General features: G+C 47.0%; 3 protein-coding genes and 1 long non-coding RNA gene across 6 annotated transcripts in view; 2 read left to right on the top strand and 2 right to left on the bottom strand.

Moving 5' to 3' along the window:
• Positions 1-5,079: 5,079 nt before the first annotated feature.
• LOC147268603 (uncharacterized) lies at positions 5,080-13,925 on the bottom strand. Of its 2 annotated transcripts, none has more exons than XR_015112196.1 (6): positions 13,764-13,925; positions 12,937-13,027; positions 12,704-12,816; positions 10,420-10,540; positions 8,538-8,646; positions 5,080-5,206 (listed from the first exon to the last, which is right to left on the bottom strand). It is a non-coding gene; the product is annotated as an uncharacterized LOC147268603 (long non-coding RNA). The 2 variants fall into 2 exon arrangements; XR_015112195.1 differs by lacking the exon at positions 5,080-5,206 and adding an exon at positions 5,758-6,092.
• A 147-nt stretch (positions 13,926-14,072) lies between these two features.
• Positions 14,073-18,142, top strand: cyc1 (cytochrome c-1). The gene is made up of 7 exons (XM_086200320.1): positions 14,073-14,221; positions 15,445-15,635; positions 16,170-16,296; positions 16,432-16,589; positions 16,702-16,862; positions 17,403-17,503; positions 17,597-18,142. Exons 1-7 carry the CDS (start codon positions 14,141-14,143, stop codon positions 17,699-17,701), a joined length of 924 nt encoding a protein of 307 aa, XP_086056446.1. The 5' UTR covers positions 14,073-14,140; the 3' UTR covers positions 17,702-18,142.
• A 746-nt stretch (positions 18,143-18,888) lies between these two features.
• pigu (phosphatidylinositol glycan anchor biosynthesis, class U) lies at positions 18,889-26,107 on the bottom strand. Its single transcript, XM_086200315.1, has 13 exons — positions 25,800-26,107; positions 24,457-24,659; positions 23,734-23,798; positions 23,189-23,248; positions 22,677-22,739; positions 22,474-22,583; positions 21,972-22,072; positions 21,470-21,567; positions 21,006-21,160; positions 20,420-20,563; positions 20,198-20,322; positions 19,971-20,113; positions 18,889-19,876 (listed from the first exon to the last, which is right to left on the bottom strand). The coding sequence occupies exons 2-13, from the start codon at positions 24,584-24,586 to the stop codon at positions 19,763-19,765; spliced, it is 1,308 nt and encodes a 435-aa protein (XP_086056441.1). The 5' UTR covers positions 24,587-24,659; positions 25,800-26,107; the 3' UTR covers positions 18,889-19,762.
• psmf1 (proteasome inhibitor subunit 1) overlaps positions 25,356-26,427 on the top strand; it is a 6,699-nt gene continuing 5,627 nt past the window's right edge. Inside the window, exon 1 of one of the 2 annotated variants that reach the window (XM_086200319.1) lies at positions 25,356-25,602. In XM_086200319.1, coding sequence (XP_086056445.1) covers positions 25,474-25,602 — 129 coding nt within the window. In that variant the 5' untranslated portion in view covers positions 25,356-25,473. The remainder of the gene's footprint in view (positions 25,603-26,427) is intronic. The other variant, XM_086200318.1, reaches the window with a different exon arrangement.

Raw genomic sequence — 26,427 nt, 5'->3', positions numbered from 1 at the left:
GGAGGCGAGTGCGTCAGAGCGAGGTGGTGGCGCGTCCTCGTTTCCAGCACTTTGGACTTAGCTTGTTTCCTAATATTGATTTTGATTTAATGTCTTTCGTTGTGGGGATGAGAACTATGAGACACGCTGGTGAGTTGAAGTGACTCCATAAATAAAAAATGAGACAATCAAAAATCAATATGAAACCCGTAACGCGGGGCTGTTTTTCTGGATTTATACGTCCGGACGAGCTTTGACTGAGAAAACAGAGAGACAGAAGAGGCCTGACCGTCCTCTCTCCTGATGAGATTAGAAACAAAGAGCCGCGAGGGGAAGAACCCAGGGGTTTATTCTCTGACCCAATAAAAGCTGGAGAGTTGCCTCCTCCTCAGCGGAGTCCCGATATTATACAACTTCTTTTATTGCTTCTTCGCCCTCGTCGAAGCGTCCACTTTGCCTCCATGGAACTCTCTGTAGAAATACAAGTTTTTGACTCTCTTGGCATCTTTCTCACTCTGTTCTTGAAGCTGGGTGTTTCAGTGATTAAGGATCATATTTAACATATTCAGTTTCCTCAACCTGTGAACGAGCCTGGCGTCTCCCTCCCTCGCCCCGGAGGAGAACACCTCCTCCTCACCAACACTTGAGACTCCATGCTGAAGGGGCTCAGCTGATATTACAGCCGTTTTGTTACAGGTTTGCTTGCTGGGAATCCTGAAAACGAGTCGTCGTGCTTGTTTTGATTGACTGACTGATGAGCTCTAAAAAACAGATTTCCCTCCACAAGGGATCAACCCAAGCGGGCGGAACATTCCTCATCCCCAAATCTCACAAGAACCGATCTAACCAGTGAAGCGATGAGGTTTTCATCTTCAACAGGCCCATTTCTTATGTTGCTCCAAAACCTGCACACCAGGATGGGAACAAATAGTTTCTCACACCGCTGCTCTGAAGAAGTGTGTGTGTGTGTGTGTGTGTGTGTGTGTGTGTGTGGTCAAGCAGCTGTCTGGGATGTGACGGCGGGTGGCAGCTTGTCCGCTCTCGTCTCTTCACCTTGTCATGCCTCTGCATCGCCCCATCGGCCCTCACGCTCTCTCTCTTTGTTGTCTGTCAAATCCTCTCTTGTTCTACATCTTCCCCTAATTCACCTCCATCTGTGGGAGCTCCCTGATCGTTCCTCTCTCCCTAACACACACACACACACACACACACACGGAGCAGTGTGTATCATTCAGTAGCATCTCTGAGCAGAAATGGAACAGAAAGTCCATAACTTTATTTTTATCCGAGGAGAGCCCACCGTGATGCACCTCCTTGTTTCTACGGTGGCCCAGGATGGACAAACAGACTAGAAACAGGTGGTCATGGTGGTGCACCTGTGTGATGTGGCTGACTTTAAAAAACTCTGGTATTCATAAATGTGTGTTTGACGAGACCACGTCAGAGACCAACAGATCGATGGGTGGGTAAATGAACTTGCTTAAAATGCCTCCTACCAGAGCCCATCGAGGTGTCACTTCAACCCTCAACACCAAGGAGACGGAGAAGAAAAGCAGCAGGGAGAAAAAAATGTCTGATGAGAGAAAACATCCAAATGTTGGACCTTCACGGTGCAGAGTGACACCTCACTAAGTTTGACAAGAGTGGGTTTGTTTTTCTTTTCAACAAAGATGTCGGAGATACTTGAGATCAAGAAACAGCAGCTCAAATCGGTTCGAGTCTGGTGCGTTTTATCACATGCCTCCTCGTCCATTCAGGGCCAACCAATCATGACGTGACCACGATGCTCAGCGCTGCTTTGATGGCAGGTGAGTCGTTAAAGTGATGTGACGGACACGCTTGGATCCTGCTGCTGTGGGGCAGATGTTGGACGTGTGGTGACATAAACTGACGCAAGTCTGGTTAGACGCTGAGGACGGACTAGTCTGGGTTTTTTGCCAGCGTTTTATGGAACCACTGTTTATCAGTGTTGTTATTACCTTCATCCTGTTAGGCAGAAGATTTTGGAGTCATTTGAAATTTATAGATTCCAATTCTGGGAGTTGATTCCCAGTTTGATTCCCAAATTTGGTTCTGAGGCAAATCGTCCAGCCGATAATAATGAGGCTTAGGTAACACCACAGATGATGAGCCAGACTGGGAAGTGTCTTCACCTGGTGAGGCGTCGCCCCTCTGCAGGTCAGGTCTGCTCTTCCTGTGGAACCTAACATAAAAAACTCCAAATGCAATGATTCATCCTCTAAAATCAGTTCCATCTACCACCCCTCTATAACCATCTACCACCCCTCTATAACCATCTATCACCCCTCTATAACCCATCTGTCACCCCTCTATAACAATCTATCACTCCTCTATAACATCTATCACCCCTCTATAACCATCTATCACTCCTCTATAACCATCTACCACCCCTCTATAACCATCTATCACCCCTCTATAACCATCTACCACCCCTCTATAACCCATCTGTCACTCCTCTATAACCCATCTGTCACCCCTCTATAACCATCTATCACCCCTCTATAACCATCTACCACCCCTCTATAACCATCTATCACCCCTCTATAACCATCTACCACCCCTCTATAACCCATCTGTCACCCCTCTATAACCCATCTATCACCCCTCTATAACCATCTATCACCCCCCTATAACCATCTACCACCCCTCTATAACCCATCTGTCACCCCTCTATAACCATCTACCACCCCTCTATAACCATCTATCACCCCTCTATAACCATCTACCAACCCTCTATAAACCATCTGTCACCCCTTTATAACCATCTATCACTCCTCTATAACCATCTATCACTCCTCTATAACATCTATCACCCCTCTATAAAGGCAAAGGCAAATTTACCAAATCACCCAGATCAATCCCAAACCATCTATTACCCAACTATAACCCATCTATCAACCCTCGATAACATCTATCACTCCTCTGTAACCCATGAATCACCCCTCTATATCCATCTATCACCCCTCTATAACCATGTATCACTCCTCTATAACATCTATCACTCCTCTATAACATCTATTACCCAACTATAACCCATGTATCACCCCTCTATAACCATCTATCACTTCTCTATAACCATCTATCACCCCTCTATAACATCTATGACTCCTCTATAACATCTATCAGCCCTTTATAACAATCTATCACTCCTCTATAACATCTATCACCCCTCTATAACCATCTATCACTCCTCTATAACCCATGTATCACCCCTCTATAACCATCTATCACTCCTCTATAACCCATCTGTCACCCCTCTATAACCATCTATCACCCCTCTATAACCATCTACCACCCCTCTATAACCATCTACCACCCCTCTATAACCCATCTGTCACCCCTCTATAACCCATCTGTCACCCCTCTATAACCCATCTATCACCCCTCTATAACCATCTATCACCCCTCTATAACCATCTACCACCCCTCTATAACCCATCTGTCACCCCTCTATAACCATCTACCACCCCTCTATAACCATCTATCACCCCTCTATAACCATCTACCAACCCTCTATAAACCATCTGTCACCCCTTTATAACCATCTATCACTCCTCTATAACCATCTATCACTCCTCTATAACATCTATCACCCCTCTATAAAGGCAAAGGCAAATTTACCAAATCACCCAGATCAATCCCAAACCATCTATTACCCAACTATAACCCATCTATCAACCCTCGATAACATCTATCACCCCTCTATAACCATGTATCACTCCTCTATAACATCTATCACTCCTCTATAACATCTATTACCCAACTATAACCCATGTATCACCCCTCTATAACCATCTATCACTTCTCTATAACCATCTATCACCCCTCTATAACATCTATCACTCCTCTATAACATCTATCACCCCTTTATAACAATCTATCACTCCTCTATAACATCTATCACCCCTCTATAACCATCTATCACTCCTCTATAACCCATGTATCACTCCTCTATAACCCATGTATTACCCCTCTATAACATCTATCACTCCTCTATAACCCATGTATCACCCCTCTATAACCATCTATCACTCCTCTATAACCCATGTATCACCCCTCTATAACCATCTATCACTCCTCTATAACCCATGTATCACCCCTCTATAACCATCTATCACTCCTCTATAACCCATGTATCACCCCTCTATAACCATCTATCACTCCTCTATAACCCATGTATCACCCCTCTATAACCATCTATCACTCCTCTGTAACCCATGAATCACCCCTCTATATCCATCTATCACTCCTCTATAACCCATGTATCACCCCTCTATAACCATGTATCACTCCTCTATAACATCTATCACTCCTCTATAACATCTATTACCCAACTATAACCCATGTATCACCCCTCTATAACCATCTATCACCCCTCTATAACCATCTATCACCCCTCTATAACATCTATCACTCCTCTATAACATCTATCACCCCTCTATAACAATCTATCACTCCTCTATAACATCTATCACCCCTCTATAACCATCTATCACTCCTCTATAACCCATGTATCACCCCTCTATAACCATGTATCACTCCTCTATAACATCTATCACTCCTCTATAACATCTATTACCCAACTATAACCCATGTATCACCCCTCTATAACCATCTATCACCCCTCTATAACCATCTATCACCCCTCTATAACATCTATCACTCCTCTATAACATCTATCACCCCTCTATAACAATCTATCACTCCTCTATAACATCTATCACCCCTCTATAACCATCTATCACTCCTCTATAACCCATGTATCACCCCTCTATAACCATCTATCACTCCTCTATAACCCATGTATTACCCCTCTATAACATCTATCACTCCTCTATAACCCATGTATCACCCCTCTATAACCATCTATCACTCCTCTATAACCCATGTATCACCCCTCTATAACATCTATTACCCTACTATAACCCATCAATCACTCCTCTACCTCCTCGTTTCCTGCTGCCTGATGACATCATCAGACCCGCTGACCAATATATGTATCAAATGACAGCTTGTAATCGTTACTCAGGAGTGAATGTATTCAATTACTCCTGGGATGGATCGATATCCCTCCGCTTCCACCGCCAATCCTGAAGCCTCACCAACGCCGACCTGGCAAATCACAACACCAGCCGATCAATAGGTTTTATAGATGATGACCTGCGTACACACGGGGGAGACTCAGGCGATGTGGCGAGCTGAGACTCTGGAACAGAGGGAAAGGCAAGGCAAGGCAATTTTATTTGTAGAGCCCGTTTTCCCCTCCAGTTTGTCTCCAGGCTTCATGGCATCATAACAACATCCTCTGCCCTCAGACCCTCACATCGACTGAGGAAAAACTCCATAGAAAACCTTTAACAGGGAAAAATGGGAGAAACCTCAGGGTGAGCAACAGAGGAGGATCCCTCACCAGGAGGGACAGACGGACAGGAGATGTTGTTACAGACAAGAAAACAGTTTATAATACAAAATGTGGGAAACACGGAAATGTTAATAACAGCTGAAGAAGGAAGCTTCTGGAAGGGGAGGCAGGGAGAGCAAGCCAGCTTGATGGGGGACTGGATGGTGGACTGGTTCATGGAAGGGGAGGCAGGGAGAGCAAGCCAGCTTGATGGAGGACTGGATGGTAGACTGGTTCATGGGAGGGGAGGCAGGGAGCGCAAGCCAGCTTGATGGAGGACTGGATGGTAGACTGGTTCATGGGAGGGGAGGCAGGGAGAGCAAGCCAGCTTGATGGGGGACTGGATGGTAGACTGGTTCATGGGAGGGGAGGCAGGGAGAGCAAGCCAGCTTGATGGAGGACTGGATGGTAGACTGGTTCATGGGAGGGGAGGCAGGGAGAGCAAGCCAGCTTGATGGAGGACTGGATGGTAGACTGGTTCATGGAAGGGGAGGCAGGGAGAGCAAGCCAGCTTGATGGAGGACTGGATGGTAGACTGGTTCATGGAAGGGGAGGCAGGGAGAGCAAGCCAGCTTGATGGAGGACTGGATGGTAGACTGGTTCATGGAAGGGGAGCGCAGGCCGGTGTAACAGTAGGGAATAAGAGGGGGGGGGGGGGGCGATGCAGGCGGCGGTTGGGGCTCTGGTGGATCTGTGGAAACACAGAAAGGAGATTTGGTGACTTGGGCCAGCGTTGCACGAATGAGACTGATGTGACTGAGGCGACCAGTGGGAGCAAAGAACGCCACTGATGGACGGATGAGAAAGGGGAAGATGGCTGCTCTGAACGGCAGGCGTGTGGAGGTGATACTCAACGCACAGCAGCCATCAGCCGCCATAAGTCTGGATCTAATAGTCCAGCGGCTGATAACTGTGATGAGCTCAATCATCAAATCTCGCCTTTACTCATCATTGATGAAGAAACCTACACTTTACAGATTTAGGGGCTTTTCAAAATGTCGGAGGAGGAAAAGAGAAACCTTTTATCTCTAAATTCACAATGTTTACATATGTTTTAAAACAAAATGAGATTATCGTATAAATTAGCATCAACAGCAGTAAATATCCACTAAAAAATCAAGTTTCCTTACTCAAAGTGACTTTTTGAAGGAAGCATCGACGCACAGATCACGGCAGACAACAACCTGCTAGACGGGCGTTTCTTTCCTCTCAGATCAACAACTATTTTATGATTCAAATGGACTCACAAGAATAAAGTAAACGTTATGCTGTGAATGAACCTCACTACGAACACGTCAGCCTCCTGCTGCTTCCTTTCACGTAACTCGATGTTTAACATCCTCGACAACCTCTAGTCTTGTTTATCCGTTTGTTTACAGCCATTTTAAAGACACAAACACTTAAAAAAATCACAACTGTGGAGTCCACTAACTTATTTTATGCCACAAAACAAAACTTGAATGTATTTGAAGCATCTCATTTCAGGCATTTAACCCAAAACTCACTAACTTCAAGGCGAGGGATCAATCTCGCCAGGTGATTTGGCTGCCGACTGCTGTTCAGGCTGACTGTACGTAGCTGGCTCTTTCTGCACCCTGGAGTCACAAAGAAGTGACTCAGGAGGGAAGAAACGTCTTTGTTACCAACACCACCTGTTGGTGCTTGAAGGCAAAAACATGTTTTTGGGGAAGTTCCACTTTAAAGGAAACACAGAGGTCAGGACTCAGCACACACAAAAGCTGGGACATGAGTAGTAGAGGGAGACTCCTCGGGGGAGGAGGAGGCGGGATCACGGCTCTGCGGGGGGCAAAAAGGTCAGACGACCAGGAAGAAGAAGACTGAGGCTCTGAGGGGAGATGGCAATTGAGGAGGAGCTGAGGGTCCAACAGCTCCCCCTGCTGGATGGTCCAGGGCTGCTCTGAGGACCGCCAACATCTGGGGAATTACTTAAATAGCTAATAAACATAAGAGCGACACGGCAGACTTTGCTGTCTCTCTCACATAATTAGAAAAGAAAAAGCTCAGTTTTTTTTAATCCATCTAACAAAACCAAAACTGAGCCGCATGGAAAAAACAACATCTTTGTCTAATTTCTGGTCAAAAATCTGATTAAACAACATGAGACAGAACCACTGAGCACGAGAGACATAAACCATCTCATGTGTCACTTCAAGGAGGAAGTTTCTGACTCCGCTGGCGGGTTATTAGATTCAGTACAAGAACAAAAACCACCCTGACTGTTTTGTTTGTTATAATAAATAAAATCTTCTGTTCTACTTGTCACAAAAAATGTTTGTTCATGAAAGGTTGCGTTTATTTGAAGTGACAGTGAGCTTGAGCTTTGACCTTTAACCACCAAAATTGTTTCAGTTCATTCTTGAGTCCCTGTGGACGTTTGTGCCTCTCAAATTCAATTCAGGCCAGTAGAAGCTGAGCTTTGGTGACCTTTGACCTCTGAATTGGTTCGAGCAATTGCAAGCAGACAGGACCAAACCGACCTTCTGGACCCAGAGTCCTAGGAACCAGCACACAGGAAGGTATCTGTTCGCCAAAGTGCCCTTGCAAAACACCTGCGGAGGTGCAGGCCTGCTCTCAGCAGGGAACTCTTTGATGTTTACTTTAATATTTCTATAATAACTCACCACAAGATGTGAGCAGACCTGCTTTCATCTCCACCAAAACGAACCTTTTCCAGCATGTTGGTTGCTATTGGCTCGCAGTAAAGATGGACCATACCAACGTTTCAGCGCAATATGATGAGATTCTGTTCACAACTTTAATGAAAAAGATGTCGATATCAAAGGTTTTGGTGGGCTACATTTCAAAATAATGATCAAGTTGACTATTAATAACAAAGAGTTACAGAATCAAAATTCATGAGTATAATTTTTTAATTGCGCTGATAGATTTTTAAAGTCCAGGATCTTACAGAGAACTCTGGTTAGTTGATAAAGTTGAGCGCCTGCTCATCTGCTGAGACTCCTCAGAGCCGCGCTCAAGCTTGGTTTCCAGATGGATTTCAAACTCATTTTTTCTTGACTCCGTGCTTCAACTCCAACAACAGAAAAAGATCAAGAAGTTATATTTTACTCACCCGGTCTGACTCCACATTAATTCTTCAACATCTAAAACCCACCTTGTTGTCTTCCACACGCCTGCCATTCAGAGTCCCTCGTCTCAAAGAAACATCGTGTAAGTCTCTCAGTCTCTCGTCCACGGAGAGCTCCCACCGCTTCTCCCCCTGTCTGAATAAAACATGCCGTTGAATTTAAAACCAAAGCCAAAAAACAGGAAGAAAAACAAAACGTCTGCTTGAATCCTGAAACGTGTTAGTTTGCACAGACCACTGGCACACAGCCCGCTAAGCTGTTCCAGTCCGATGTTGGAGACATCGGAGCCTCCAACAAAAGAGTGTGTGAACCTGTGAGACTGTTCAGGAGGGTGAAAGTCTCATCAGACAGCAGCAGAAGGCCTCAGGTTTCAGTGGTGGTAGAAGTGGCGGATGAGACGTGCTAGCATCCCTCCGTCAAAGGTCATCACTTCTCGCCAAAACGGTCTTAATATAATAATGATAATAATATAATGAGGATAGCGTGTAACGTTTGCTGTGGAATGCAAAGCTCCATTGAAACTTGGGTCAACAGAACCAAAGGTTTGTTGAGGACTAGAAGAGCGACTGCTGCTACTGATGATGATGAGGAGGAGGAGGATTCCTGCTGGACACACCAGCATCCTGGACCTGAGCTAGCTGATGCTAACACTTCCACCCACTACCAGCCATTGGGCTAAGCTAACTAGCCTGGACCTGAGCTAGCTGATGCTAACACTACCCACCCACTACCAGCCATTGGGCTGAGCTAACTAGCCTGGACCTGAGCTAGCTGATGCTAACACTACCCACCCACTACCAGCCATTGGGCTAAGCTAACTAGCCTGGACCTGAGCTAGCTGATGCTAACACTACCCACCCACTACCAGCCATTTGGCTAAGCTAACTAGCCTGGACCTGAGCTAGCTGATGCTAACACTACCCACCCACTACTAGCCATTGGGCTAAGCTAACCCATACTGGACCTGAGGTAGCTGATGCTAACACTTCCCACCCACTACCAGTCACTGTGCTAAGCTAACTAGTGGGACCTGAGCTAGCTGATGCTAACTCATCCCACCCACTAGCAGTCACTGTGCTGAGCTAACTAGCCTGGACCTGAGGTAGCTGATGCTAACACTTCCCACCCACTACCAGCCATGGTGCTACGCTAACTAGCCTGGGTCTCAGCTCCCGAGAGGAGAGTCTCTGTCTGGCTCTGAGGACGATGGACAAAAAGAGACTTTGCTAAAAAAAAAAAGTTTGTGTTTTGGGTTACAACAACAAACAAAGTGAAGAGAAGAAAAGTTGATAACAGCAAACAGCTACTCGCCACCTCCACCCCTGCCCACCAGCGCCTTGCTCCTGCTCTCTCTGGCCCACCACCTCCCCTCCTCTCACACGATGTTCATCTGCAGGTTTAATTATTCAGCAATGTCGTGGGAGGTGGAAGAAACTTTGTGATGCTCGCTGGTTCAACCCGTCTGAATTAAGAATCCATCAAGGTCGCGAGTACTCAGCGACCTGCTCATGAGCGCCAGGAAAGCTGCGAGGCGAGCAGTCATCAGCACTCATTAATAAATGTATGGAAGTGGCGCTGACTGACTTTGAAGGGCTGCGGAGAGTCATGCAAGGAGTGTGTGTATGTTGCATGCGCATTCACTAATGGTGCACACACGCACCTCACATCCTCCACTACGAGAGCAGGGCTGATATACAACATGGCTGCCTGCAGTTGATCGTGAGCCCTGCTAAACAACCAAACCGTACCACGAGTCACATGCTTTGACAAAGGTGGCGCAGGGCTACGTTGCTATCGTGTGAATCTCCACAGTTTTAGGCAAACCTTAATTGCCCTCATAGTCTGATTGAAACAGATGTACTTTTTTTTACTTTCATGAGACTTTCATGGAAGATCTGAGGAGCTGACCTGGAAAGAAAAGAGAAACCTCTGAGATCGTTGTTGGTGAGGAAAGATGTGAGGATGAAAAAGCACATCGGATGATGACACGCCGCGTTGTTATCCTGCTCTTTGATCCGGATCACACAGACTGTGAAGAGAAGAACAATTCAATACCACACAGAGAACCGAGCTCCAGTGACAGCGACCGCTCCGACTTCAGAGGAACACAGTAAATTCCACGCTTGTGTAACGTGTATCTGAGATGTTTAGGAAAGTTTTGTACGCAAGAAACCAGAGCGAGATGATTGCTCTGGCAATGGTGAGGCGGCCATGTTTGGTATTTGACCACAGAACAGGCAGCAGTGGTAGCTGGGCTCCACGTGGTCATGATGGTATTAGCAGGTTTGAACTTGTCCCCTTTCGAGCAAATTTATCTTTTATCTTTGGTTAATTTATTAAAAATCACAACTTTTGTTCCAATTCGCTAGCAGTGAGTTCATCTACTCAAATCAGATGACACACACACACACACACACACACACACACACACCTCAACAGCATACACACACACTTGCACACGGCTGATGTGCAAACCTGTAATCTTCATGACAGTGAACGTCTCTATAATCACACAGCGTTACGACCGTCCTTCAGCTCCGCTCATCGGAGTGTGAATGTTTCAACCGCCCCAGTTCTGTCTTTGAAAACACATTTTGACTCCGTGACTACAGATGTCTTCTTCACCAACATGTCTCTGCATAGGAATTTTGATTAAATACAACTGAGCGTCAACAATGACACTGTAATGCAGATTGAATCTCCGGACTTGGCGGATGCAACCCTGAAATACCCGAGCGCCTCATTAGCAATCTGCAAGCAATCCCTCCTCGTCTTGAAATAATTATCCCTGATATCGACTCTCCAAGGACTTCGCTAAAAGAACAACAACAATAATTTAGCACTGAATGAAAAGCTCAGTTTCAATCTCTCAGGACCTAAGTCGGGCAGAGTACCCCAGTGCAACCGCTTCAACGTCATCATTTAAACCAAGGTTCGACCAACTGCTGCGTCTCTGCACGACCGAGCAACAAAGACAAGTTCTGGAATGTTAATGAGACAACAGCAGTGTTTTGTCGACCACAAAACTTGAATGTTCATTTTATCCGTTTAAGATGTGTGGCTGGATAAACTGCTCGGCTGCCAGATACGCATCATGAGCACCACTTTCATGATTTGGAAGCATAGATGGAGCAGTTAGCGACGCCAAGCTAACGGTATGCTATGAAGGAACACTGTGGTTGCATGACTTCAGCATCACCGCTCGATTTAGCTTGAATTTAAATCTTCATTTTACAGACAAATAAAAAGAAACAAACCTGAACGAGAGCAGAAACATTACAAAAGCATTCGTTTTCACCACACTTTCATTAGCATTGTTAGCTTTGCAATACAGACGCTGTATGTAACTGATTCGTTTGCAGTATTTTTGTCCGGTGAACGAATCCACTCTCTGCTCAAATCTAATATCTGATGAGTTTCAATCGTCACTCTTCTTTAAAAGTGGTTGTTAGCTGCTCATCTGGAGCGTACCTGAACATCTCGTACCTGGCTGCAGGAGGCCTCCCCTCCAGCCAACAAGATGGCGAGGACAGTCAACGCTGGGCCTGATGAATACTTTATCAGCTACCTGCTGTCAAACAGCACACATCCATCTCCAGCTACACTCCATCACTTCATCACTCAACTTCATTCAGTTTTGAATATTTCCAGGTAGATGTTTGTTCTTTCATTATTTAGATTGTATTGTCTCCATTTTTGTAAAGAAGGGAACCAGGCAGACACTTCACCTGCTCCACTTGCCTCACACGCTGTGGTTTGTAGGGCCTGTTTGTAGGCTAACACTGCTAACAGTCACGGTAGGGCTGTGCTGGAAGCCCCAGAGCTGCTGATTGCAGCAGCTGAGATCCTGGTCGCTTCGACCACGGATCCATACTTAAGTGAGTTTGTTCGTTTGGTTACAAACGGATCTTTTTGAAACTGAGGAAGCGTGTGGGTGTGTTTCCCAGAGGACACACCCACAGCCCAACTCTCCCTCTGATTGGCAGGTATTTGGTCACTCTGGGCCCATGGGATGAGACTCATTACAATTTGGATCACATGAAAATGGTTACTTCCTCCTCGCTCAATACACACTGTCAATGATCCGTGGCATCGATCATCTCGTTTGGCTCAGTGCCAAGATGTCACACTTCTTTTAATCAAACCAACAATTGTTTCCGTAACAGTGTTCACAGGCAGCACAGTGACTGACCTCGGCGTTTCCTCTTGTCAGCCGTTGTTTAACCATGTCAAAGTTCTGCTCTTGTTCAGGGGGTCGGTGTGTCAGCGATGAGCTCAGGCGGGATGTGAGAGTCTGAGTTTCAGCTGCAGGACACAGAAACCCCACTTTTTAGGTCGGCTTTTATGTTGCAGGACAAAATCTAAGCCAAGTCGCAATGATGAAAAAAAAATTGGCTGAGCGTGTTTTGTTTTTCTTCCTCTCACCTGCGTGGATATTTGATGGGAAAGCAGGCCAATAGAGGTTTCCCCGCCAGCATCGTAAGAAATCCTGAAGGTGATTTTTAATTGGCCAGACCTGTTTGTATATGGTATATTTAGATTGAACTTGGAAGCAACTTTAGCATGATTAGCTGTTTTCACCAGGACATGAGTGTTTCTTAGTGAAACCTTTGGATGAGGGCCAAATTATCACTTGCAGAAATTAAAAACGATTGTACAGCACAGAGCAGTAATTACAGAAATATTGAATGTTTCTTTTCTATTGTGTTTTATTTTGTTTATCTGTTTAAAATAATTGCTGGCCAGGTTTTACTAGTGAAACAATTAGTCGTGCAAATGGGTAGCATTCTTAACTTTACAGCCTTCAAATGTGTAATAATATATCACACATCAAATGTATGAATATAGCCAAGAGGAGAAAAAGCCAGAAAGAAATAAAGGAAAGAGTCAAATATAAACAGAAAATGGGAGAACATTTTCACTTGGAAAATGACATTGTCATTTGTCACACCATCATGAGTCAATAAAGTTTCTCCTTCAAAAGTAATTTCGGGTCATCGTGATTGCCGACACGTTTGTCCTTGTTAATTAACTGGAAAAGAGAACAAACTGAGGCATAAAATACGTTGTAGGCATATAAATGTGAAAGTGGTTACCCAGAAAGATTAATGACACTGGTTAGGTAGCGAAGCTAATTTTATCAAGCAATCCTCGCATTCGCATGATGACGTGACACCTGATTAAACAAAACAAACTTTACTGTTAAAAAACAGCGATGAAATAAGCTAAAAGTTTATAGTTTACGGGTTCACCTTCGTTTTATAATGTGTTACTAAACAATGCGGCAGAAAAACTTGCGTAAACCCCAAGTTGTGTAAGTGTTCCCATTCGCGTCAAGTTCATTACAATCAGTCAGGTAAGCTACTTCCGGTTGGCAGCCGGGATATCTTAAAGGTGAGAGCAGAGGATTTTACTCAATTTTAAAAGGGTGATTTCGATGATTTTCAAAGCTGTAGTTTTCGCTTAACGTTAGCGATTCTATTCTGGCCGTGGTGACCGACAGGCGCCTCATAATGTACTTTGCGCAATCCGGTGTTTTTTTTTATTGTGAAGGTCTTGACCGGAAACACATGCGGTGTGCTGAGTTAGAAGCTTGTCGAGTTAGCATTCTGTCAGAATTGTTGAGAATATGGCGGCGTTACGAGCCGTGGTGCTTACGGGGAGCGGGAGAGTGCTCCTCGGCACTCCGAAAATCATCAAGACCCCCAAGGTCGGTAGAAGGAAGAGTGTGTGTTCGTGGTCGAGTTTGCGGTGTGAAAATAACAGGAGTTGAACTGATATTCTGCGCTGTGTGATGTCCTTAACCCTGAGCTAACAGTTAGCTCGGTGTCTGAATGTGGGGTAAGACAAGGTCACGCGTTCTAGTGCATTTATCGGACACTAGCAATGACTGTGGCATTAATCATCACATAGATATGATATTCTAATGATTTGGATAAGAACCGATCTTCAGCAGCATCTATATTAGACCCTGCGGGACCGGTAACACCTGGTAGCTTTATAGAACGAGCTAACCGGTTACCAAACCTGTGATGTCGTGTCAAGCACCCGGCGAATGTCGCTGTGGACCTTAATCGGATATTCCCGTTAACGATTTGTGGGTCAGAACCTGTACGTGGAATTGTTTGTTAGTTAGCCGTGCCCTTTTTTTAATCCTGATATCGTTCCCTTGAAATTTGTTGTGCTAAACAGCGTGCTAGCGGGTTAGCATTTCAAGGTCTGTAAGGACTTCCGGTGAGGAAAAGCCATTTGTGTGAATCTTGCCTGTCGTCTGTGTCTCTACATTGATCGGAGCTTGCCAGGGTCAGTGTTTAGACCCTCCTGATGAAGACACACGGCAGGTAAAGGCCAGAAGCAGAAGCAGACATGAGCATGTAAAGCTAGAAGGCTGGTCTCCTCAACAAATAACTTACATGTTAAAAACTATGCAACATTGGGAAACATGACCATTTAAATAAAGATCTTTATGAAATAGTGCTTTTAAATTATTAACTGCAGACCAATAATGATAAATAGATTATAGAAAAATAGGACAAATATCAAACATCCCATGACTGGTGGAGGAGGGAGCTGCTGATTATCTGATGTGATTTCATGTACACAAGCAGATACTGTGATATATTTATGGTAAAAAAAACAACAACAAACTTCTGAAATCACCATTTTAACGATAAGCTGAAGCCAACATGAGTCTGTGCAGCTTCATGTTCTCTTCTTTCTGTACAAACATACATATCAACTTTTTCCCCCAGATTAGAGAGACGGCTGTAAACATCAGCCTACAATTTAATGAACAAATATCAGAATTTTAGTTTTTAGGTAGGAAAAGTTCACTGTGGTGCAGTACAACTTTGTTGCATGATGAACCCTCACTGTGTGTGTGCGTGTGTGTGTACGTGTGTGTGTGTGTGCGTGCGCGTGCTTTCTACGCAGGCCAACATGTCCTTTGCCAGCCTGCCACGGAGCAAAAAGGTTGCCTTGACTACACTTGGTGTGATCACAGCTGGGGGGGCGGGAGTGGCCTTGATGCTGCATCAGGCTGTTAAAGCCTCAGACCTGGAGCTCCACCCCCCTAATTACCCCTGGAGCCATGCTGGACCTCTGTCTGCTCTGGACCACGCCAGGTGAGAAGACACACACACCTCAGTATTCCCAGTCAGTAAGTGGAGTAGTTAAACCACAACCAGGAACTTGGACCAGGTTCTGCATGTGTCCGTCAACAGAACCCAAGAGGTCTTGGAGGTGTCTGGTACAGTTAAGAGGCTGAGTATCCACATCGTAGTATCCTCCACGTACTATCTACCACATAGTATCCTCCACGTACTATCTACCACACCGGATCCACCACGTACTATCTACCACATAGTATCCTCCACGTACTATCTACATCACCGGATTCGCCACGTACCGTCTACCACGTTGTATCCGCCACGTACCGTCTACCACGTTGTATCCGCCACGTACCGTCTACCGTGGTGTCATCCTGGCTGCCAGCATTAAGTTTCATGCTGCGATCAGAGTTGGGTTCACCCTGACCCACCCAGCAGAGATGATGATGATGATGATGATGATGAGAGCCTGTGATTCAATGTGTGTTTTGTTGTGACACATTTAGCCACATGGCTACATGACCAACCATCTCCCCTCCCTCCCTGCAGTGTTCGCCGTGGTTACCAGGTGTATAAGCAGGTGTGCTCCGCCTGCCACAGTATGGAGTATCTGGCCTTCAGAAACCTTGTGGAAGTGTCGCACACAGAGGAAGAGGTTAAAGCTCTTGCTGAGGAGGTGAGCTGTGAACCGTCTCTCTCTCTCACACACACACACACACGTTGAAAGCTTGTTCCATGGAGACGGATGACTTCATGTCTGCGGGGCGGTGACCAGATGACATCACTGACGGCTGGTTTCTGCTGTCTCCAGGTGGAGGTGTTGGATGGACCTGATGAGAGTGGGGAGATGTTCACCCGTCCAGGGAAGCTGTCCGACTACTTCCCCAAGCCCTACCCCAACACTGAGGCGGCCCGGGTGGCCAACAACGGCGCGCTGCCTCCTGACCTCAGCTACATTGTCAACGCCAGGTAAAGAACGGCAGGAAAAGGCCTGACGCAACGTGTGTGTGTCCGTTCTATCAAATGTAGATGATTCTGTCAAGGTTTGCGTCCTTTACAACGTGTGTCTCCACCCCCTTAGACATGGAGGAGAGGACTACGTGTTCAGCTTGTTGACGGGTTACTGCGACCCTCCAGCGGGGGTGTCGGTGAGAGAGGGACTCTACTACAACCCCTACTTCCCCGGCCAGGCCATCGGTATGGCCCCGCCCATCTACAATGAGGTGCTGGAGTATGATGATGGTAAGTTGTGATGTCATTTGGTGTCAGCTCCTCCCACCCACGCATCATAGGTTTCTATCATTCGATCCTGCAGCAGACCTCAGCATGATTCACCGGCGCCAACACACAGATCGCCGCCCTACACCATGGCAGGAAATCCGTCCTGTTAAAATTATGAAGCCCGAAATCAAAACTCAGAATTTCCCTCACGGGACCTCAGAGCGACAACCAACGAGTGCAGGAGTGACGTGGCACAGAGTTAATTTTTTGCAATGTGTGTTTTTGAATCAGAGATGGTAGGAACCGAAGCGTTGGGAACATTAACACCTAAAAACAGAGTGCTTCATGGTTAGAGTCTCCATGTGCAGTGAGCAGTTGTCTAACCAGGACAGTGCTGGTGGAACTGGGGACGTGTGAGTGGAGTAACTGGTGTCAGACGTCCTGGTTTAGGTGGATATTTTCAGTTGGCTCTGAACGCAGAATGGACCAACACTCAGTTTCCTTCTTTGGTAACATTTCATGAACTGAAATGGAAGTGCTGATGTTTGTCTGTTGCCATAGGAACTCCTGCCACCATGAGCCAGGTTGCTAAGGATGTTTGTACCTTCCTGAGGTGGGCGGCTGAGCCGGAGCACGACCTGCGTAAACGAATGGGGCTGAAGGTAACTCCCCCCCCGCACGCTGCCTCGGCAGGCGTCTCATTGCTGACGGACCAAACGTCCTCACTACGCTGCTTTTTTTTTTTCTGTCTGCAGTTGGTGATGGGCACCGCCATCCTCGCCCCTCTGCTCTACTACATGAAGAGACACAGGTGGTCTGTGTTGAAGAGCAGGAAGATCGCCTACCGGCCTCCCAAGTAACCCGACCCCCCCCACCCCTGGGCCAACAGCTACCAGAGAGGGCTGCGTTCAACGACTCCACAACGCTCGCCTCGCAGTGATCACATGGACTCAGAACACACACACCTATCTGAACGAGGGTAGAGAAACAAGTTTATATATAAAGATGTATGTTGATTCATTTGTTGGCCTGGTAACGCCAAACTGGAACATGACGGTGGAGTTTAGTGTCGATGTTGTGGCGTTCTTAAACGCTCTCCACGAATGTTTGTGCAGTGAGCCATCGCTGGTAGCCTGTCAGACACCGATCACTGATACGCTGATCGATCTTTGAGATACTCTATAACCACGAGCTCTGACGTTTGGAACATCCCTCCCCACAAAGCCTCTCGCTGGATCAAACGCAGCCTCTGAACCTGTTTTACTGTACAAAATAAATTATCTTAAAGGAAACGCTCGTGTGTGCTGGGTGTTTGTGTGGAGCAGAAGCAGAGTTCAGCGAGCTGCAAAGAAATGAAGTATTTTAGGCACTATACTGTAAGTCAGGGTTCTCAAAGTGGTCCAGTAGAGGGCCGTGTGGCTGCAGGTTCTCATTCCAACCCTGCAGAAGCAACACCTGATCCAACCAATGAGCTGTGAGGACGCAGCTTAGTTGATTTAAGTAGAATCAGGTGTTGCTTTTGCTGGGTTGGAATGAAAACCTGCAGCCACACGGCGCTGTACTGGACCAGCTTGAGACCCCTGCTGTAAGTGGTACTCCACTGAAAAGGTGTTTTGTGTTCAAGTACTCACTAACAGGAGTCTCCACCTCAGATGTTTTCCCCCTCCTGCATCACGACACTGCAGAAAGAGCAAGTCCCGTATCGTTAGCTTGAAGCTGACTGACCGCTAACGGTCGACACAATCCAGAAAGTTTAGGAAGTCCTGGAGCTTTGCTTCAGACCCCCAGGTAAGAGAACGAGAGTCCTGCTGAAACAGGTGTACTTGAATACGCGCGTCCTATCAAACCACCGAGCGCCGCGGGACCTTACGTGCGCTGATCAATTAAGATCCACCTGTTTTTTCCTGTATAAACGATGTTTCCTACAACTTCCTGTCATGAACCCTGAATTAATCTTACATTTATCCAGAAATGTGACGTTCCTGACATCATCATCGCACCACCAGCTACAGTTAAATGCTCATTCATGGCATGAGAAAGCATCCAGCAGATTTCAAACATTTTAATATCTTATAAAAAAACGAACATTTTTACAAACAACACAAACAAATCCTCCATTTGATGAAACAGACAAAAGAAAAGCTTTGTAAAGTTTTCAGTGCAACAAAAACAATATCATTGGTATTAAAATGGCTGACGTCGACCTGAGAACAAACCAAGGCTTAAAACAACATTCACCTTCCAAGAAAGCACATCATCTTCATGTTGTCGTGTTTGTCGTCACAGATATCAAAAAAGGACCTGCTCATATTTCTGATTATCACGTCCAGGTGGGACGCAGTGCTACGCAGCCCAGGAGGCACCAGATGCCCATTGTTCAAAAATATAGTAAAACAAAAACTAGATAAATGGCACAAGTTACATATCTCATGACCTCAAAAATATAAATCATAATTTTTAGTACCTGCTGTTAGAAAATGAACTAAATGTGAGGAGGATATGAATTATCAGGTGAGTAAGATGAGGTTTCTGAACAGGAAAGTTTTCTTCTTTTTCCCAAAATAAAGATCCAGGCTGAACACAACGTCCTGAGGTGGAAGGTCACCAGTACGAGAGAGATGATGGTTCAAAGAGGGGCCAGCAGGACCTGAGCCCTCCAGGAGAGAAGGGGGGCTTGGGAGGTCGTCCAACCCAGCAGGACCTCAACACCTGCGCGCGTGTCCTGTCCTAGTGTTTACAGTGTTTGTGACATCGTACCTGGCAGTAGTGCTCGCTGCTCGTGCGCTGACTCGCTGTCAGAGGAAGTCTTTTCACCCCCTCTGTTTGTTCCCTGTGAAAGAGGAGAGACGCTCCTCCCTTCCTGCTCGAGGTCGCCGCCCAGGTGGTTGGCGCTCGAGCATGTGCAGGTGAGTTTGCCGAACTCATTTTAGAAGTAAGGTTGCCTCAGAGCCATCTTTCCTCTTCAGATAGAGTCCATAACTGAGATGGTGCTCCCTCCTCAAGAAGGCGTAGAAGTAATCTGACACCAGCAAGATCTGACGGAGCAGAAACATCAGTGAGACGGGTCACGGCCGAAGTCAACAGAGAGGAACCCTCCAGATGCGGAGGAGGCTCCACCCGTCATCTTACCTGGGCCACGTTGAACAGCAGAGTTATGGCGTAGTAAAAGTTGGAGTTGGCGCTGCCGGCATAGATCCAGAGGTGCCAGAGAACGGGGAAGAGAGCTGAGCAGGCCAGCAGGACACAGGACACCAGGAAGATGTTCCTCAAGACTGCAGGCGGAGCAGACAAATTAATCCTGCTGCAGAGCCACTGAGCAACTGCTCTAGTCCACACACACACACACACACACTCACATCGGTGCAGGTGACTCCAGACAGGAAGGAAGGCCAGGTAGAGCGCAATGTCTCCTACAGTGGGGTATGACTTAAAGATGGAGATCACAGCGAGCTGCATGAAGATCAGAAACACCGGATGCTCCCTGGAACAGAGCGACACCAACCAATCACACACTGACCGACCAGTGACATCACAACAACAAGCACTGTCTTGATGGCCCAAGAGAGACAAAACTTTACTTGAGTTTGATGGACAGCGGGATGGTGTAGAAGAAAACGTTTATCTGGAAGACGCAGAGGAAGAAGAGGCGGAAGTGCTCAAACATCTCGGCAAAGAAGTACCAGAAGAGGCCGATGTTGGGGGTCAAGTCTGGAACAGAGAGGCTGCGAGGGGAGAAAACACACCATGTAAACCAGCGCGAGGGGTCCCTGGTTCTCACAGGAAGCTGACAGCGAGTCTACAGTGCTCTCTAGTGGACAAACTGAAACTGCAACACCTTCTAAAAGGACTTCAGAAGGTAACCTAGATTTTTTTTTTGTCCTGCAACCTCCCGTCCACCTGAAGACTTCACCTTTCATTACTACGAAGAATATCACGTAGTTCATGTGATCATCACACTGGTCAGACGCTCTGCATGGGGAAACACTGGGGAAGACCAGCATGCCTGTGCTGAACCTGGTGAACCTGACAGAGTGACAGACCAAACGCAGCTTCCCCTCGCCGCCGGACCAGGAGCACCAAGCCACAGAGAGCTGCTGATGGAGGTCCACACCTTCTGGTTTCAGTGTGTCAGCTCTGACTTTTGGATTTGAGTGAAGCGCTCACATGAAGCCGTAGACGGAGGGCAGGTAGTCCCAGGAGCCCAGCAGGAAGAAGGAGAGGCAGACCAGCACAGACAGGCTGCCCAGGTACACGAAGGCGTACTGCACCATGAACCACCAGAAGCTGGCCCGCCGGGCGTTGATGGGGATGTACTGACGCTGCAGGGACAGAGGGGAGGGGGAAACCCATCGAAGGGGTCAGAACGAGGGAGAGGAGAGAGGAAGAGGCACAACGACATCAGGACAATCATGAGAACACTCACACAACTGGCTCACATCGTTCACGCCGCTTGCTAACAGGGTTATCACAAAAGGTGAACTTGAAGGAAGTGTTATATCAAACAGCTGTGCGGGGACGTACTGCCACCTTATGTTCTGGAGGCAGATGAACAGTCAATAATCCATGATTTGCTGGTTCAGCAGCAACTGTGCACGTGAACCCACAAACTCCTCGCACACACAACATACCTGCATCAGGTAGAGCAGAGCTGGAGCGCACAGAGTCAGAGGGTAGATGGACTGGTAGGTGGCTAGAGCCAGAAACACAGCACTCAGCAAAACATTTCCTGCAAAGCAGAGGGATTTTTACTAGAAACGGCTTCCTGACAGCTGAAGCAGGTGTGTGCTTTCCTGGTCAGCTGGCGAGGAGTCGAGCGCTTCCACCAAAACAATCATTTCACGCAGTAAAAACCATGAAAACCTCCCTTTGATGAATGAAGCAACACTGACAAAACCAACAAGTACATTTGGATTAACTCTGTATTTTTTCTTCCATCATTATTAGCAACCTCCCATGACTTTCCCCCCAAAAACGTCTGGATTTATTTATTTTTCCAAAACTATTCAAGGCCTGGAAGCTGCAACTCATGACCTCTCATGTCCTAAATGCCTCTGTTCCTAAGGACCCGCTCTGCTTGGAGCGCCCTCTGCTGGTAGAAGGTAGGACCTGTGGGAGGGTCAGTCACTCTACCTTTCATCGTGGAGAGGATGAAGAGTGAGATGACGGCGTTGTTCAGACCACATGTTGACTTGGCCACGCAGGACAGGATGGTGAACGGGTTAAACAGGTAACTGTGGTAGAAGGAAAGCGCCGTTAAACCAGAGGAGCCATGTTGAACATTATGACTCATTTCACTGACAGAATTTGTTAGTGGTGGAATATTGGTGTGTTCCAGGAGAACTCAGCAGAACTTCCGTGTTCCCAGTTGTGAACTCCGAGGGAACCTGACTGGACTTCCTGCTGACAAATTCTGGGACACCTGGCGAATCTTGAGATCCATCACCGGGCTAAAATCCAGGCCCGGCGGTTCTGTCTCCGTACGAGGGCCCCGCAACACACACTGGCGGCTACTTCGCACGTCACAACTGCAGCACGCAACCACAACATTCAGCCAGAGGACGTGTGACGTGTCTCCTGGCACACCTGGCGCAGGTGTCGCCTCTCGACAGACGTTCGTGTCCGATGTACTTACAACATGGCTACTTTGAGCGGGATGTAGTGCATGTCGCTGGGGCTGCGGATGAGCTCCAGGCAGTCGAGCGGGTAGCGGTCCGCCTCCAGCGCAAACTTCTGCTTTCTGAACTGAAGCAAGGTGAAGAGAGCGATTACTACAAGGACAGAAGAACTCTACTAAGTACCCACGGACCAAAATCACGCCGCCATTAGGACACTCACCACTTGTTTGCTGTAGTCCTGCACCGCGAAGTAGAGCGCCACCGCAGTGATGACATCAGCCAGCTGAGGAGGCGGAGAGACGGAGGGAGCGGCTGACAACACTGACATCTCATAGAATACTTCCTACACTAGCATGTAGCGGAGACCTTCAAGGTCCCAGAAGTACAACAACGTCTATAAAATGCCTGCAAGCAAAACACCAGCTTTTGGGAAACATTGTCCCTCGTTGTTGAGCCAGAGGAGCAGGCAGAGACCCTCCTGAGCTAGGTGATGCTAACACTTCCCACTCACTACCATTCACTGGGCTAAGCTAGGTAGCCATCAGCTGATGGCTAGCTCCCTCATGTCCACAGAGGAGAGAAGAGCATCTTCCTGCCTGGCACGCTCATTTCAAAGTTGCTCAAAGGACAAAATCTCATTCATGTTCAAAATATTCTTACTGAAGTATCACAGCTTCATTTACTCAGAAATACGTGAATCGGCCTCTACAACAGGACGCCGCTCCTACTCACCATGAAGGTTACCTCCGCATAGTCCACCAGGAAGTGAAAGAGGTAAATGATGAGAGGAGTCTGAAGAAGAGGAAGGACATGAAACACTCACACAGCTGCAACCATCACAACTTCAGCTGCACACAGACACATTTTCCACAAAGTACAAGTGTGTGTGGAGAAGGGGACTGAGGACCAACGCACATCGGCAGTAAAACTCTAAATACTGGTGTCAAAATTCGTAACAACACAAACCCCATCGGACACACGCTGAATTGATTCAGGCATATTTTTAATGACTGATTATCAAGTCCAAGAATCTAGAACGGGGGTGGGCAACCATGTGCCATGGAGGGCCGTGTGTATGCACACCTTCATCCACAGAAGAGTGTTAATCAGTGGAATCACCTGTTAAAGTGTTGGGTTGGAAGGAAAACCTGCATACACACGGCCCTCCATGGCACATGGTTGCCCACCCCTGGCCTAGAAAATGTTAATTAGATCAGAACAGGGACACGTGTGTGTGTGTGTGTGTGTGTGTGTGTGTGTGTGCGCTCTTCTCTCACCTCATGGAAAATATCTCCAGAGTACGGTGAGACCCCCAAGTCCAGCAGAGCCAAACCCTCAACCACTGCAAACAAACAAACACGTCACAGGACGGCGCCGCCAGTCTCGACCGGCGTGGGACACTTTATCATTCTCACTACAAGAAGTGAGGCTTTGAGGCTCTCAGGCACCCTCAGGAATGGAGATGATTTAAACAAAAGCACGTAGTTAAAGTGACAGAAGTTGAGAACATTCAGATGAATGCAGTAAAGCTGCTGAGAACTACGACTGTCCCCAGGAATGAACTTCCTGGGTTCCTGTTTTTAGAGCCTTTGCTGTATTCCTTGTACTTCCGTGTTTTGTTGTTGTCATTGTAGACTTCGATGCAGAACTTTTTGAATTCTACGTCTGTGAAAGATGGTCTACTCATTTAACCTGAGATCACATCCTAATGACCACCGGGGGGCTCGGAGTTCCCAGCAGCCAGCAGGCTGAAGAAGTCTTAATCGAGCCTCGCCGTTCCTGCACCGATCGGCGCTGCCAAATCAGAGCGACTCGCGGAGCCCCGGCCGACCCTCACACCGAGGAAACCCAGCCGATGCTGACCTGTCTGGGCTCTGACTTTAGCAGCCAGCATCTGTGTCAATGCTGGAGGCACTTGAACGCACCACTGGCAGCCAGCAACCGGAAAGACATGCCAGCCAACCCCCCCTCCCCCAAAACCCTTCTCAAAGTGGACTCACCTCTTTTCCAGGCGGTTAGCGGAGACACCACCTCCACTCGCTCTGAGATCACGTCCGCTAAAGAGGACCTGTAAAGAGCCGCGCGGACCGTGACGGCCGCAACTGTCAGGAGAGTCAGCGGAGCCGCCATTTTGGAAGCGTAGCTGTGTCTCCTCCCGGCGAGGGGCGCGACGGGAAATGAAGTCGGCTCCTGCCGGAAACCACTACGGAACCACAACAATGAAACACATAGATAAATAGACGGCAAACAATTGGTGTCTTTCATATTTTTGTAGACTCTAAAACGCATGCTGGTCATGTTTCCGGTCCACGGGTCGCTCGTGTGTGACTGAACGAATTGGATTGATGTGACTGAATCTTTGTCTACGTTAAATACTCCCATAAAGTCAGTAGACACAAACTGTAAACACATCTTAAAGGCTGAAAACTGAGATTCTGTTTCTAATGGTGGTTTCGGTTTTCTTTTTTTTTTAGAGCGGAACTATGATCACCACGCGTGCGTTTATACCGGAACCCTTCACGTGTTGGATCAAAACACAATTAGAAAAAAAAGATGTATAAAGTTAGAAGCAGGAGGGCAATGATTTTCCGCTTAAACTGGATTTCGATTTTTATATCTCCCCTCAAAGTCCATCCGTTTCGGGCGTGAGGTCCCTCAAAGTGAATCGAACTAATAACTTCCTAAAGAAAACAATTAAATGTTGAAAAAAAATCACAGTGAAGGCCTGATTATGAGATATTTGAAATACATATTTGATTTTTATGGTGACAAAATGCTCTTTAAAATGTGTGATCCCTGTTTATGAGTTGGTTCTGGGATCATTTAATCAGGCGGCAGTGTCGCATCATGTAGGACTTCTGATTGATGGGAGTGAGATTCATTCGTGCTTTTATTCTGAAAATCACAAACGGGGAGTGCACGGTGAAGATGGGCGCTTGTTGCAATTGAGTCGCTGACTTTCGTTTTTCTGAACAGAATCGAGACTTTTTACGGCGCTGTCACTGTCCGACAGGAGCATGGCCGGGTTGGAGGTGTTGTATTCGTGTGTCGGCGGCGGCATCAGCTGCCCGCAGGACGCCGTCGTCTGTTTCGTTCACTGGGAAATGATCAAAGGTGGATACCGGTGCATCGGGTCCGGGGATGAGGTGGGTTAGCCGACATCCGACCGATGAAGCTAACGGTTCATCCAACTCCAAGCACTCTGACGTTATCCTCGGTCAAAAATGGCTACAATTAGCTGTGACACACGTCAAACCAGACTTGCTCTTCTGCTGATCAGATGTTCGCCTTCTGAAGTCTTAATTGTTGTTTAATCAGCTGAGAGATTCGGGTGTGTTCTTACCAGGTAAACTGATCGATGGTGCTCAGGAAAGATCATCAACTATCAATTCTTCAGTGGAAGTTTGTGAGCTAACTCCCAGGGCGCGCTAATGTAGCTAGTAGCTTCCAAACCAGCCTCCTGGACTAGCTAGCTAGTTAGCTAGCTAAGGGCGAGCGTGACAGCTTTAGGTTGTCGTGTCGACAAATTCAGTTCTTGATAAACCAAGTGGTCCTTGCACGGTGAGTCGGAGGAGTGATTAAAAACTGTCACGTCATCTTTAGCCAGCCGAGGCTGCGTTGGGTCTCCGTCAGTCGAGTCTCCCAGCCAGGAAGCAAAGACTGCCGTGTAACTCCTTTCTCCTCCCCCTCCCGATCCTCTGTCAATCACAAAACCTTGCAAAAGCTTTACAGGACCATGCCACTGCTTGGGGGGAATTTCCTCACTCTCCGCCATTTTTAGTGTCAGACAAGCAGGTGAACACCCTCCTCTTGCTGACCTGCCATTCCCAAAATGTTGGCAGGTTCCTTTAACGCTACATGAGGAGCATCAGGGATGTCAGGCACAAGGACACACTAAAGGCATCACTTCCTGTCTGTAAGACCACCTGAGGGCACAGATTCATGTTTGCCTCGTGCGATTATCTGATGAG

The sequence above is a fragment of the Aulostomus chinensis genome, chromosome 3 (genome assembly GCF_037954235.1).
Source record: "Aulostomus chinensis isolate RoL2024-O1b breed Wild chromosome 3, RoL_Achi_v1.0, whole genome shotgun sequence".
Lineage (NCBI taxonomy): Eukaryota > Metazoa > Chordata > Actinopteri > Syngnathiformes > Aulostomidae > Aulostomus > Aulostomus chinensis.
The sequence above is the reverse complement of the archived record's forward strand: the minus strand, read 5'-3'. Positions and strand labels throughout refer to the sequence as shown.

What these genes read in the sequence shown, in the direction of transcription:
- cyc1 (XM_086200320.1), top strand. Translation starts at nt 14,141, where the DNA reads ATGGCGGCGTTACGAGCCGTGGTGCTTACGGGGAGCGGGAGAGTGCTC. An exon ending in AAATCATCAAGACCCCCAAG is followed by an intron (nt 14,222 to 15,444) that starts GTCGGTAGAAGG and finishes CTTTCTACGCAG; the next exon opens with GCCAACATGTCCTTTGCCAG. An exon ending in TTAAAGCTCTTGCTGAGGAG is followed by an intron (nt 16,297 to 16,431) that starts GTGAGCTGTGAA and finishes TGCTGTCTCCAG; the next exon opens with GTGGAGGTGTTGGATGGACC.
- pigu (XM_086200315.1), bottom strand. Translation starts at nt 24,586, where the DNA reads ATGGCGGCTCCGCTGACTCTCCTGACAGTTGCGGCCGTCACGGTCCGC. An exon ending in GCTAACCGCCTGGAAAAGAG is followed by an intron (nt 23,799 to 24,456) that starts GTGAGTCCACTT and finishes GTTTGTTTGCAG; the next exon opens with TGGTTGAGGGTTTGGCTCTG. An exon ending in ATGCGGAGGTAACCTTCATG is followed by an intron (nt 22,740 to 23,188) that starts GTGAGTAGGAGC and finishes CCGCCTCCTCAG; the next exon opens with CTGGCTGATGTCATCACTGC.